The sequence below is a fragment of the Talpa europaea genome, assembly GCF_964194135.1.
Source record: "Talpa europaea genome assembly, chromosome: 7".
NCBI lineage: Eukaryota > Metazoa > Chordata > Mammalia > Eulipotyphla > Talpidae > Talpa > Talpa europaea.
Genome location: NC_140074.1, coordinates 82,107,444 through 82,121,454, shown reverse-complemented (window position 1 = coordinate 82,121,454; position 14,011 = coordinate 82,107,444). Strand labels below are relative to the sequence as shown.

The following is a 14,011-nucleotide window of genomic DNA, read 5'->3' as shown; positions in this document are numbered from 1 at the left end:
ACTATAAGGTACAAATAGAACAAAAATGCCTCCCAGCCACCAGTGGACAGCTCAGTTCCCTGTGCAGCTAGCACCTGGATCAAGAAACAGGAAGACCCCCCCCATGTCAACACCTCTTCTTACTAAGTTCTGCAGATGTAGCCACTCCCTTGACCACGATTGGTTTTGCCTTATGTCTTATTGGATTTATAATTTTACGTTTTTGAATAATATCTACAAATGTGACATAATTATTTCTTCCTTGTGGACAAATGGAAATTTGACCAAGGATCTCACATAACTGTAATGTTAAAAATAAGTGGTTAAGGGCCTCCCCGGTGGTGCAGCGGTTGAGCGCTGGGTTGCGAAGCTGCCTGCGGCCTCTGCGGTGCCGGTTCGATCCCCGGCTGCTCCCTGGCCGCCGGGTGAGGGTCCCACATGGCGCGCAGACCTCTCCTGCCGCCCGCTGCTCCCCTCAGCAGTGTACTTCGTTCCTTCTGCCTGCTCTGCTCCCCGCTCCGGCTCTGGTGAATTCTCTCACCCTCCCGCGCTTCTGACTGTACCCAGTGCTTGTATAAACAAAACAAACAAACAAATAAAATAAATAAATAAATAAAACATGCCTCTATAAAATTAAAAAAAAAAAGTGGTTAAAATTATGTTTTAAAGAAAAGAGAAGTGGATATAGTAGGGTTTGGGTTCATTCTCTTCTAGGATTTTTGCAGTGAGCTTTTGCATGTTATTTTTATATGAAAGAAACCACTAAGTAAAAAAATCAGCATTCTTTCTCTTTCCTTGGGCGTGTCTCTGTGGGAAGACTTGGTGATGGAAGCTGGGCTTGCACACACTGTGTTCTGAGCCCTGCTGGATTTGCTGTTCCCCACTTATGCTGTCAACGTCAGGCGCTGCAGTGGCCCGGCGATGTCGAGGGCTTGCTTTAACCTGGTTGATGGGAGGAGGGCCAGGAGGAGATGTGCCAGGTGAAGAGCCCTTCCTCCCCGCTGCCCCAGGTTGGCTCACCCCACTCCACGAACCCTCTGGGGCATCTCTGGGTGCCTTACTCTTGTCCCTCCTTCCTTCCCACAGGTGGAAAAACTTGTGAAATATTTGGACCCCAACGACCTGGGGAGAATCAATTTCAAGGACTTTTGCAGAGGGGTCTTCGCCATGAAGGGTGAGTCTTCTGGGGGAGGTGTCCTGGGGCCTTCCTTGGGACCCCATCCAGTGGGGATGCGGGCATGGCTTGAGTTTTAGCTTAGATTCCTCCCTATTGGGGTCCCAAGAGCCCAGAATGGGTTCCAGAAGTGGGCCCTGCCCCCTGGCTCCCCATGGGGGCTGAGGAGCAGGGTCTTGGGCTCCCAGCATGGAGGGGCTCTGGGTGCCGTGCAGTTCTGCCAGAGTCCCTCACCTGGAGTCAGGCCTGCGAGGCCCGGGGGACGGTCACTCCTGCCTCCCCGTTGTCTGTGCCCCGCTGGAGAGGGCTGCCTCCTTGCTCTCCTTTCCTTCCTCCCGGCTACCCCTGAAGGAGGTCATCTCCCCCGAGGTTTCCCAGGACATGGGACTCATAGTTTTAAAACCAGGACAGCTCTGGGCAAACCTGAACAAATCTCACCAGCCTCCCTCCCTTCTAAGTTGCTTTTATTTGTTCCCCACCCCCTTCCTCCCTCTCTTAACTCCTCCTACTTCCTTCCTTTCTTCCTTGTCTCCCCCAACCTTCTCTCTAAGGGGGAAATATACTCTCCCCACTCCCAATTTAAAGGCCAGTTGTGAGAGACCCCAGGAATCAGATATGGCTGACTCTAAGCTGGAGTAGGTGGCTCAGGTCCAGCCCATCGAACTGGCTAAGCCCCCACTTATCAGCTGCAGCGAGAACAAGGTTTCCTCAAGGAGTCATGAGGTCTTCCAGTCACCAGTGAAGGAAGCTGTGTTTCCCTGTTGTATGGGTTAGATCAGGAGGAATCTGGGGCACCTCAGGGTTCTGGGAGAGGAGGGAGGAAGCAACAGAGGTGAGGAGCGGAGGGAAGCGAGCTGAGAGGTAGGGTTCTGAGTGGAGTTGATTCTATACAGCTGCCACTGGCCACACCTGTCTGGCCTGTGCTGTGCTAGACACTTTGCTGGTCTGACCTTTTCTGTCCCATATGGCTCCACCCATGTAACTGAGTAAGCGATAGACCCGTCTGGACGGTGTCCCTATCCTAGATATTCTGGAGTTTGCAGGGCTACAGAGAGCCTCAGCGTTGGAGGAATGTGCGCATTTACAGTCCTTATGAGCCAACCAGGGAAGTAGTGTTTTATGTCCCTTCCTCCAGGAAGGCTACCCTGATTACCTTTGCCCAGTCAGTCCTATACTTTTGGGTGTCTATCATCTGTGTGTTCCCTGTTGGGGTTAGTCCTAGTGGAAGGCAAGGACCCGTCTCAGGTCCTTCTGCAGAGCCCTGCACCTGCTTCTCCACAGCCTGCCTGGGTGCTTCATCCCTGCCTTTGAATGATGAGTTGTCTCTTAGAGACTCACTCAGGTCACCTGCCTCACCACAGCCCTTCTCACCCATGATCCATTAACTGGAGGTGAAAATGCTGAGCCAGGCTGAGACTCTGACCCTCACCCTCTGTCTGCCCGTCCACAGGGTGCGAGGAGCTGTTGAAGGACGTGCTGTCCGTGGAGAGCGCAGGGGCGCTGTCCTGTGCTCCAGAGATCCCTGACTTCGTGGAGCAGGTAAGAAGGGTGGTCTGAGGGGCTTCGGCTCAGAAGGGACATGGGAGTCTCCTACAGCCCCGCCTTGCCCGTCTTGGTCTTTTGCTTCTGCTTTGGTACCTGGGAGGCCCCAGGACAACCTTCTGAGGAGCTTTTGGCTTTGCTTCAATGTCTAAAAAAATAGTTTTTGGAACCAGAGCCACAGCAAAGAGCTGGGGGTCCTCATGAGCAACTTTACCCCTCCCCCCCTCCCCCCGTGGTACTGAGGAGAAATTAAGTTCTGAGAGGGACAGTGCCTGCCTTGAGGTCAGTGCAGGCAGCTCCCCTTTCTTTCTGTGCCATACCCACCAAGCTAGCATGTGCCTGTGTGGCTTTTTCCCAAGTGACAACAACCAGTTCTGCAATCCCCCAATTCTCTGATACCAGCTGGGGGTCCAGCAAGTTAGTTTAAGTCTGACACTACTCAGCATTAGTGGAAACACCAGCCAAGGGCTCAGTCCCATAAGACTTCCCCCCACTTCAGGGTAGCCACAAATGGGGTATCCAGGGTATCCACACTTCTATTGAGCTGACCACAAATGTGGGGGTTCCCATGATCCCCCTCAGGTTTAGCAATTTGAACAACTTAAGTATCAGGAAAACATTTTTATGATTATTGGTTTATTATAAAGGACACAACTCAGAGGTGGGCGATTTCCATGCCCTCCCAGGGTGCACTACCTCTCAACCCTCAGTGTGCTCACCGGCCCAGAAGTGCGCAGGGTATCTGTTCTCAAGTTTTATAATCCCTTCTCTAGCCCCCTCTCTCCGGGGGATGGGGTGGGTGGGGCTGAAAGTGCTCACCTTCTATCACCAGTTTGGTCTTTCTGGGACCAGCCTCATCCTGAAGCTGTTCAGGGACCCTGTCCCAGTCACTTCATTAGGTGTGTTTGAAAAGGGCTCTGATCTGGAAGTTTGTAGGGCTTTTGGAGCTCCTGGTGATTTATTGCAAAATCTTGAACTGTTTTTCCAAAAACCTACCATTCCATGTGCTTCTAGAAAGAAGTACAGCTCCTGTCACAGGCACTGACATTCTCTAAGGCCGCTTCAGCCGAGGCACCCCAGAGCTGGAGGGATTATCCTGCTTTCTCTTCCAGGCCAGCTCTATCTAAAGCCTCTTCTCTGTTTGGTGCCTCATCAGACCCAAGACATGAGTATTTTCTATAGCTGAAGGAGGCCTAGGACCCCAAAGGTGACTGGCTGATGGGATCCACCTGGGTGATGGGGGCAGGGATGGAGTAGGCGATGGGGGCTGTCCAGAAGGTGATAATGATGGAGGCTGCCCAGTGAAACAGTTTTTTGGGGGGGGGTTTCTCCCTGGATGGCCGGGAATCAAACCCGTACTGCAGAGGCTGTGGGGAGCTTCACAGTGCTGCGCTCAACACGCTGCGCCACCGGGGAGGCCCCCCAGTGAAACAGCTTTTGAGAAAGCCAAGGCTCGAAGGTGGCAGAGACCAAAGCCAGGTACCACTGCATCCTGGGGCATCCAGAATAGGGGTCAGGTGTCTGGGTCTCAGGGTGTTGTGTCCAGAAGGAGGGTCCTTAGGAACAGGTGAAGATTGCTAAGCTCGAGGCCCTCTTGATGGGTCTAGCGGATGTGCGGTAAATATGCATTTGGCCATCCCATTAGGCCATCCCACCTAATGGGATCAGGACCATGCCAGAGTCCCCAAATGTGTGGTGAACACTGATGTCCCTAAAGTTTTTTGGAGTGGACCTTTGTGGTTTGCTGATCAGGAAGAGCTGTGAGGTCATTCCTAACTGAGTCCCTTCTCTACTTTTGGCATTGACTACCCTGCAAACCAGAACTCTCAACACTCTGAGCCTGAATTTCCTGTGCTGTCAGACAGGACTGTCAGGCCATCTGGAGGACTTGTGAAAATTCAGCGAGAAAACATACTCTAATAAGGAAGACTCCCCTTCCTCCTCTGCTGTCTTGGAGATTAGTGTGATAAAGCTGTGTGCAGCTTTCCTTTCTCCTTTGGATCCTGGTGTTTCAAAAGTGTGTCAAAATCAAGGCCTGCCCATGAGAAGTTGTAAGGCCAAGTGTGCCCCCAGTGGTACCCTGATGTTCCCCCAACTTGAAGGCTGCTTTTGTGCCCCCCCTCCATGAGGCCAGCCATGCTTGAGAAAAGATGGTGCATGAAGAAAGAGGTGAAGAGCAGACCTCCAACAGAATGCTCTGCTTTCGAAGGCAATACTGGTTTTCCAGAACACCGAATCTAAAGGTTATAGAAAAGCAGAAAGATCATGTCAATCTAATCGAGGCAGCCCCAGTTCTCTCAGTTTTGCTTGGGTTTCTGTTTCTTTTGATTTAAGCCCCTCCAGGGAGACTCCTTTCTGCTGTCTTGGAAATCAGGTCCTTACATGTGACTGGCCAGAGCCCAACGATCGGCCATCGATCACTGGACACCCCGGGCAGCTTGTTTGTGAGCACCCAGGAGGCTAGCCTGGTTGACCAGGGCTCTGCGCTTCTTGTCACTGGTTCTGGGTCCTGGCATGGGCTGAAGGGGCACAGTTCAATGTCCAGCCTGCTGGGTCAGTGATGTGACATGAAGGACTCTTCCTGGCTCAGGCTCCGGTAACCTGCAGCCAGGGGAGGCAAGACCACAGATTCTTCAGGTTGGGGGCGCAGCAGTGGGTAGCCTGGACCAGGCCCTAACTTGCAGGCTGCGCCCTCAATGCCCTGCTGTGTCTCCACTGTCCCCTAGGGGTCAGCTTGAGACTAACCAAGCCCTCAGGAGCCTGAATCACTGCTGTGACTTCCCAGGTACCTAAAGGGGATGAAAATCTGAGGAGTGGTACAGGCACCATGCAGGGGTGTCAGGAAGGACCAGCAGGAGCACCCTTTTTCCTTCTACCCTCACAGTGAGAAGGCCTCTGATTCAGCACCTAACTGAAACAGTGAAATGCTTTAGTGATGAACACTGGGTCTCTCAGCAAGGGCTCCGGGCCTGCTAGCCCAGACTGTGAGTCCATCAAGGAGGTCTCCAGACCTGTGTGGCGGGAAGAAAGAGTTGGCTCCTGAGGCACTCAAACCAAAGGAAATGAAAATCCGAAACGCGTGAAGTCCTAGAGAGAGAAAATCAGGACAGGACTGGGGTTGCTGAGATTCTACATGACTTGACATGTTCTTTCTGTTCCCTTCTATAGTGTCCAGATTCTTGTTCTGGGAAAACAATATGCATCCCTGATTGTGGATCTCACCCTCCCTGTGTCCTCAGAGCCTGTGACTTCTGGCACAAAAGCAAACAAAAACCCCACCTCATTGAGGGCTGAGTTAACCTTACTGCTGTGTGAGTCTCCAATGCAGGGACTCTGAGGTCCGAAGGGAGGCCGGGTGAGATCTTCAGAATGGCCTAGAAGACAAAACTTGTGCTGGATCTTAAGGACAGCCCCTTTTGCAGGCTACTCACTGCCCTCCCCATTTTGCAGCTCCCAGTCCATGCGGTGTAGGTCTTCTGGTGCAGGGAGCGTGGGCAGGCATGGAGAGCCCCACCGCCAGGCCTCCAAAGCAGGGGGACAGTGAGATGAAATCTGACCCCATAAGCACTGAGAGACCCCATGTCCTTGGCCTTCTCTACGTGTGATGACTAATAGGGACCCATATAAAAAGAAGATAGAGTCACGCTACCCCTGCTCCTCCCATGTAACCACCACCTCAATGAAATATGTCATCATCCTCCCCCCACAAGCCACAAAGTCATCCTTGACTCCCACAAACAAAACCAGCATCGAGTCCTCCGGGCCCCACTCTCTTCCCATCCCTCTCCCACTGCTGCTCTGGCTCTCACTGGCCCCACATTTTCTTCTCCAGACCCAAAGCCCATTGCCTCGGATTTTTCTATGGAGATGCTTTGTGTCATCTCCTCCTGTGGCTCCTCATGATCAGTGGGGTGAAAATCCATCATCGGTTCCTCCAGCTCCAGCCTCATCTCTCACCACATCCTAAAACTGGTGATACTCAACTGCTCTTCATTTACTGAAAAGACAGCTTTCTCTCTTGCCTCTGAGACTGCACAAGTTTTGTCTTTCCTTTGGGATGTCTTCCCACTCGCCATCAAACTTTTGCTCATCATTTAAGATTCACATAAGAACTGCCTCCTCCAGGAAGCATCCCCTGGTTCCCTCTTCCTTTATCCTGGCCTTCTTTTGTGCCCTTCAGGAAAGTGTTATGATTTTCTCAAATAGGTCCTGTACATTTCTTCATAGGGTAACTGTACTTGGAACTCCATTTGCTGTTATGTGTAGGATCTTTTGGCCCTATTTTCTAACTGGTTATGGTTTGTATATAAGACAACTTTGCATTTTTAGTGTTGATCTTGGTATGACAACCTACTAGTCTCCTTTATTAGTTGTAACAGTTTGTTTGCTTACAGTAGGACCTCAAATGATGTCCCTTAGTGCAACATCATTCATTATAACCTTGATGCGAAAAAAGCAGTAACCTCCTACCAGGACCGCCGTCGGTGGAATTGCATGTTCTCCCAACACCTGCATGGGTTTCCTCTGGGACTCAGTTTCCTCCCACATCCCAAAGGTGTGCACGTTGCATTCATTGGTGTGTCTCAGTCACCTCAGTCTGAGTGAGTCAGAGAGGGAGAGCAAGTATGTTTGACGTACCCTGTTTTGGAAGAGCCTCCTGTCCAGGGTGGGTTCTGCCCCACACCCCGAGCCTTTGGAAGAGGGAATCTTGAACTGACTGGAAAAATGAATGAATGAAGATAAGTGATTTTTTAATATTAGAAGTATTTTGGGTCCTTCTTGGAAGTTTGGTCGTGTTTTTATGAACAGAAATATGTTGTAGAACTTAACTCTTATTTATATCAGTCAGCCTATGGTAAAATTACTTTCATTAGACATCATTTTGTTAAAAGTTGCACTTTCCAGGAATCTATGGACGACATTGAGGACCTTCCTTCCTACCTTCTTATTTCCTTCCTTCCCTCCTTCCTTCTGTAGCATTGCATTATAACATTATACACATTTCAGGGATGCATCATTGGCTACCACTGTGTTATATGACCCACAATCCTAGAACATTTACCATCCACCTTTGCAGATAAAGCTTGCCAAACTTTGGGATAAAATCTGATAGGTGGAAATTATTCTATCAAAAGGATGCAATCTTAAAATTTCGAATACATCCGCCAAGTTCCTTTCCAAAAGAGTTGTCTCCGGGGGCCTCTCCGGTGGCGCAGCGGTTGAGCGCTGGGTTGCGAGGCTGCCGGCGACCGCTGCGGCGCCGGTTCGATCCCCGGCTGCTCCCTGGCCACAGGAGGAGGGTCCCACATGGCGCGCGGACCTCTCCTGCCGCCCGCTGCTCCCCTCAGCAGTGTACTTCGGTCCTTCTGCGGGCTCTGCTCCCCGCTCTGGCTCTGGTGAATTCTCTCACCCTCCCGCGCTTCTGACTGTACCCAGTGCATGTATAAACAAAACAAACAAACAAACAAACAAATAAATAAATAAACATGCCTCTATTAAAAAAAAAACTTAAAAAAAAAAAACAAAACAAAAGAGTTGTCTCCGTCACTCTGCCATGAGGACTGTGTGAGATCCCTGTTACCTTTTGATACTGAGTATTTCTGATTTCTCAATCTTTCTAACTTGAGAGCATTGCTCTTTTGAATAATGATATAGCTCAACTTCTCAAATGACATTTTTTGGTGGTTAGGAGCCTTTCTTCATTAATTGCCTCTCCATATTTTCCATCCTCCCTAGTTTTTATGGATAAGTTCATTTTCACTGATTTATAAGAACGAGCAATGTTAACTTTAGGAAACATGTTACAAATACTTTTACAGCTTGTCATTCATTTTTAACTTTATTTATGACATCAAATAAAAAAACTGTTACAGCCAACTGTCTTATCCTTTATGGATCTGGCTTTTGGTGCAATGCTGAGGGAGGCATTCCCACCTAAGCCTGAGGCTACTCTAGTTAATTTTTAATATTTCATTTTTGTATTCTGTTTTTATATTTATAACTTTGGTCTGTGGAATGAATTTTGATGTCTACAGTGAGGTAGGGATCCAGTTCTCCTTTTTTGCCTCCTCAATTCCTCTTGCCGGCTTGCTGCCCACCTCTCCACGCAGGAGCCAGGGCTCCTTAAGAGGTTGTGCTTAGTGGGCCCTGCCACACGGGGTATGCAGACTCTAGCCAGAGTGCCAACTGGCTGGTCTGCTCATGTTCAGAAGGAGCTTTGACCAGCCCCAGTCTTGCCAGAACAATTTTTAAAATCTAGTCTGTGCATCTGTCTGGAACTGGCCTGGGGGCGCTTATGGCCAGGAGGCCCAGGTCCACCATTGCTTAACTTCAGGCGTTTCCAAAACCACAGTGACAACGGCACTTTTTAATTTCTAAAAATACTTTTCCTGACAAACAGCACGCTGATTCAGCTGTGCTGGTGGAGGTGTGGGTGGGGGCGCCAGGCCTGGGAGAAAGGAGGGTGTTTCTGAGCGCCGGGAGGGGCCTTACAGGACCCTTTCTGCTAATATATGATCCCAGTGTTGCTGTGGTCTCCCTCCTCCAAAAAGAAAAATAATTTACATACTCCAAGCTTTAGAGTTTCTGTAAAAATGAAACGATCCTGTCTGCTATCTTTGGAAGGTAGTTGAGCTATGATTAAGCCAAGGGGGACGGGGGCTGAAGCACAGCAGCTGCTGAAGGCCCTTTTGTTTGTTCCCTCACCCTGGTCTATCCTGGACTGTCTGTCCCCCACCTCCTACTGTAGGAAGGCTGGGCTGAGATGGCCATGAGTGCCCACTTTCCAGGACAGTATTCCATCCCACTGCCTGCCTACCCCAATCTTAATGCTCAAGTCTAGAATTTAGGCTCATTGAATTGGAACCGGAGTACATTTTAGAGGGTGATCATTTAACAGCCTGTCTTTTTTAAGGCTTAGCAGGAGGGAACAGGTTTGGTTTTATCACCCTGTTGGATATTAACCAATTTAATCTAACTTTGCAATCTCATTCTAGCATTCTTCTTTCATTGACTAGACATACTTGCTCCCTCCCATTCTCCTTCAAAGCAGCCATCCCATCTTGCTGGTTCCCTCTCTGAGGTAAATAAAATTTTGACATAGATAACTGGAAAGACTTACACACAATCACTTCAGGACAGATGTTACTTCTCGGAAGCAGCACAGTCTATACTAGAGATTGTCGGGTCTGAGCTGAGTGCTCTCAATAGACACAGATGCCTGGTCCTATCTCCAGAGATCCTAACTTAATTAGCCTGGGGAGGGGTCCACTCATCTGTTTAGAAAAGCTCCACAGATCATTCACATGCACCCTGAAGCCTGGAGTCCCAATACCTTAACAGGCCACTCTCAAACTCCTCTGCAGCCAGAATTCCTAGAAAGCTGTTATGATCTTGATCATCTCTCAGACCAATGAACCCAGCACTTGAGGGCTGGGACCCAGGCCTCAGCATTTTTATATAGCCCCTCAGACAATTTCATGAAGCCATGACCTGTACAGTGTCCTGGGTTCCAGCCAGTTCACACAGGCACTTCATTCTCTCAGGATGGACTGCAGTGGCTGGATGGCAGGAAGAGTCTTACACCTTAAAAGTGGCCAGTGCCTGGAAGGCGTGTATGCTTGACAAATATTGGTGCCCCTTTTACATGGCCCAGCAAGACATCTCCTGGGGAGGGTGGTTTAAAATTGCAGGGCCCTCAAATGCCCAAAAATAGATGACTGGATCAAGAAGATGTGGTACATATATACCATGGAATATTACTCAGCATTCAAAAAAGATAAACACATGCAATTTGCAGCAACATGGATGGCACTGGAAGGGATCATGCTCAGTGAAATAAGCCAAAAAGAAAAAGAAAAATACCGGATGGTCTCACTCATAGCAGGAATCTAGAAAACTTAAATAAGGGACCAGGAAAATGAATAACTATAAGAAAGTGAAAATCAAAATCAACAAAAAACTATGAACCAGAGACACTTTTTGGGGGGTGGGGGGCGGGAGGGGAGGGATTGGGGTCAGAATGGGGGGTTGCAATTGTATGGGGAATATAAAAATAAAATTTATTATAAAAAAATAAATAAATAAAAAATAAAATTGCAGGGCCCTGGCCAGAGGGGTCCACCCCCCAACCACCCCAAGAACCTGCTGCCTGGATTCTCAGGCAGGGAGGGAGCATTCCTGGAGTCCAGTGAGCCATGACTTTGCTTTTCCAGAGAGGCCCATTTGTCAGTCTGAACAGGATTCTCGTTAGAGTTCTTCATCTGCCCCCCAGTTTAGAAACTTCCTCAGGTTTCTTCTGTAGAAGGTGCAAGAATTGAGAGTAGGTCATTTTTATTTAACAAAGGGCTAGCAAATTAATTTTTCCTCCACTTTTTATTTTGAAAATTGTCAACTTCCAGAAAAGTTGTAAGAATAATTCAATGAATATTGCATATCCCTCCCTTGAGATGTCACCCATGACTCACCAGTTGTTAGCATGTTGCTACATCTGCTTTCTCTACTGCTAGTGTGTCTGTATATCCACTCACTGTTATTATTTTTTGCTTAGATAAATTAAAAATGAATTGCAGACATGATACTTCGTGGCCATTAAATCTTGGACTATCCCTAAGTACAAAGACATTCGCCTGTGTAACCACCGCATTGTGATTACTTGTGGGAAATTTATCATTTACTTATCATCTGGCATCAACTCCATACTCAAGTTTTGCTATTTTTGTAGCTTTTCTTTCTTTTCTTGGATGCAATCCAAGATCACATGGTGTGTTTAATTGTTGTGTCTTGTTAGCTTCCTTTTAGTTTAGAATAGTTTCTCAGCCTTTCTATCTAGTATCCTTAGTGACACTGACATTTTAAAATTTAAGCTGGTTATAGATGTTTGTCGATGCTATTGTGGTTAATCAAATAAAAATTCATAGGTAAGTGATCCATGACTTTACATCAGAAAAAAAAAATTCAAGCTGGTTGCTCCAGAGAACATCCTCAATTTGAATTTGTTCATACCAATTGTTTAGCCTTTGGGGTATAACTTAAGTCCAAATGAAAATGGGTTGGGGAGACGGCACCCCCCAATGCCCTCAGGAGGGAAGTTCTGCTGTGCTCCTTTCCCTCTCCAAATGCACTTCAAGTGCATGTCATTGGTGCCCACTTGTGGGCCTCAGCTTCCTCAGCAGCAAAGCAGCTGGTTAGTGGGGTGTGGAGAAGCCAGGGAGTAGGAGTAGGAGTAGGGTTTGTCTGTGAGAGGCGGAGGTGGGTCCCTTGCAGGAAGCAGTAGGCCTCAGTGCTTGCTGGAACCACCATGGGCCTATGAGTGTCTGTGGGGTGAATGGGGCACCCTGGCTCCAGGGCACAGCTTGAGGAGGACCCTCAGGAGGGTCCTGCTCGATGGCCACATCCCCATCCTGTCTGGACTGGTCTTCTCAAAGGTGAGATGAGGTTATTAGAGTTTTATCTCCCGAGAGAACCCGTCTCAATATAAAACTGTACAACAGGACTAGTAGGAAGAACCTCACTGGGTCTCGTGTGGCCTGTGTGAGGTAGTGTGGGGAAGAGGTCTAAGCCACTGAGATGCTGGGATGGCACTGCTCAAAGGACCCTGCCTGAGGGGATCCGAGCCCTGTGCCAGGGGATCCAGAGCATCAATTCCACCACAAGAATGGTGGAAGGCACTGTGGAGCATCGAAGCTGAATGCAATTCACATACGTTTTAGAGGTAAGAAGGAAGATGTTTAAAGCAGCTGTACTTCAGAGGCTGCTTTTTCTGGTCCTGCTTCTGCAGTGGGTGCATGTCCATCTTCCTCTCTGTGGGGCCACTTAGGTGAGGTGGTACTATTATTGCAGTTTTACTGTAATATAAGAAAAGCTGCTCTTGTCTGGGATATGGGGAGACACAGGGGAATTTGACCCTGCGTGATGGGGGTCAGAGAGGGACTCTGACAGGTGACATGATGTGGCCACTTGATGGCTGGCCCCAAGGAGGCGTGATTTGAGCCCCCTTTGTCTGGGGGCTGCCCTGAACCTGCAAGAAGTCATTTTGGCCAGAACCTCCACCAGCCCCTGCAACCTTCACCCAGGCCAGATGCTGATGGTTCCCAGCCACTGTGTCTGTGTCACTGGGCGGGTCACTCACCCTTCGCCCTGAGCTGCCTTCATTTTTCAGGTACAAAATTGGGGTAATAATGCCTAACTTGCAGGGTTATGGTGAGAAAGAAACAGGGCAAGGTCTCTAAAGGCTCCTAAAGAGAGTGCCCCCCACCCAGTGAACAGTGGCTTTGATGGCTTCTTCTCAGTGCTGCTCAGACCCCTGCGGGAAATTCCAGAGGACACAGGGGACAGGGGGAATTCCCTCATTTTCCTCTCCTCAAAGCCACCCACTGGCCCCCAACTGCACCCACATCCAGCTTCCCTCCTGAGGCGGTCGATGAGGAGACCCTCCCTGACGAAAGCTGCCACCCCTCTGAGCCCTGGGGCGGTGCCTCGCGGTGGAGCAGGTGGACTGTTCTTAATGTCCGCGAGGGCAGAACCACCCTCAATCCCGTGTCTCCATTTCTCTCCCCTTTAGTGTAGATCTCCAAAGACTTATCTGAACCCCTTGCCTTCTGTACCCCTCCCCAGCACATCTTGGCCCCTGTGCTTGGCTGAAACTTAGATCACTAGGAATTTCTGTGCGGACAAAACCAAGTGTCAGTTCTGTGAACTTTACTGGAACTCCCAGCAGTACCGGCACACACAGCCCTCCCTTCTTGGGCCCTTCTTGATTCTTCCTTCCCTTGGCTCCACAGGCGCCCTCCTGCCTCTCAGGCTGCTCATCTCCGTCACCTTGGCTGGCTTCTCACCCCTTGTTCTGTTATGTGCTGGCAGGTCCAGGTCTTGGTCCCCAACCCTCTGCTCTTCTTCCCTAAACCTGCTCCGCAGTGAGGAGCTTGTCCAGTCCCAGGGCTCTAGATGTTTCTCTTCCCTGCGGGCTCCCAAGATAGTATCTCTCCCCTCAGCCCCAACTTTGCCTTTGATGACAGGCTCCTCTGTGGAGCCATCTAGCCCTCCCCATGCATTTCAAACATGCCCAGTACTAAGCCCCGTGATCCTGCTCCACCCACAGCCCCACCAAGATTCCCGCATCTCAATAAATGGCACCACCGTCTCCTGGTTGCTGGGGCCACAATTGAGTCATGGTTAATCTCTCTCCTTCCTTCCACATCAGCAGGACCTGTTGGTGTTCGCTCCAGGCTATCTCCTGAGCTGTCGGCTTCTCTCCACCTGCACGGATATCCAGCAGGAATTCATTTCTTTCAAGGCCATTTCATTATAATGTTGATG

At 49.4% G+C, this 14,011-nt stretch overlaps 1 protein-coding gene across 1 annotated transcript in view; it reads left to right on the top strand.

Annotated features, from left to right (window-relative positions):
- Positions 1–14,011, top strand: part of RAB11FIP4 (RAB11 family interacting protein 4) — a gene marked incomplete at its 5' end in the record, with an annotated part of 105,336 nt that overhangs the window by 25,587 nt on the left and 65,738 nt on the right. The window contains 2 exons of the mRNA XM_084238194.1: positions 1,066–1,153; positions 2,604–2,692. Coding sequence (XP_084094320.1) covers positions 1,066–1,153; positions 2,604–2,692 — 177 coding nt within the window. The remainder of the gene's footprint in view (positions 1–1,065; positions 1,154–2,603; positions 2,693–14,011) is intronic.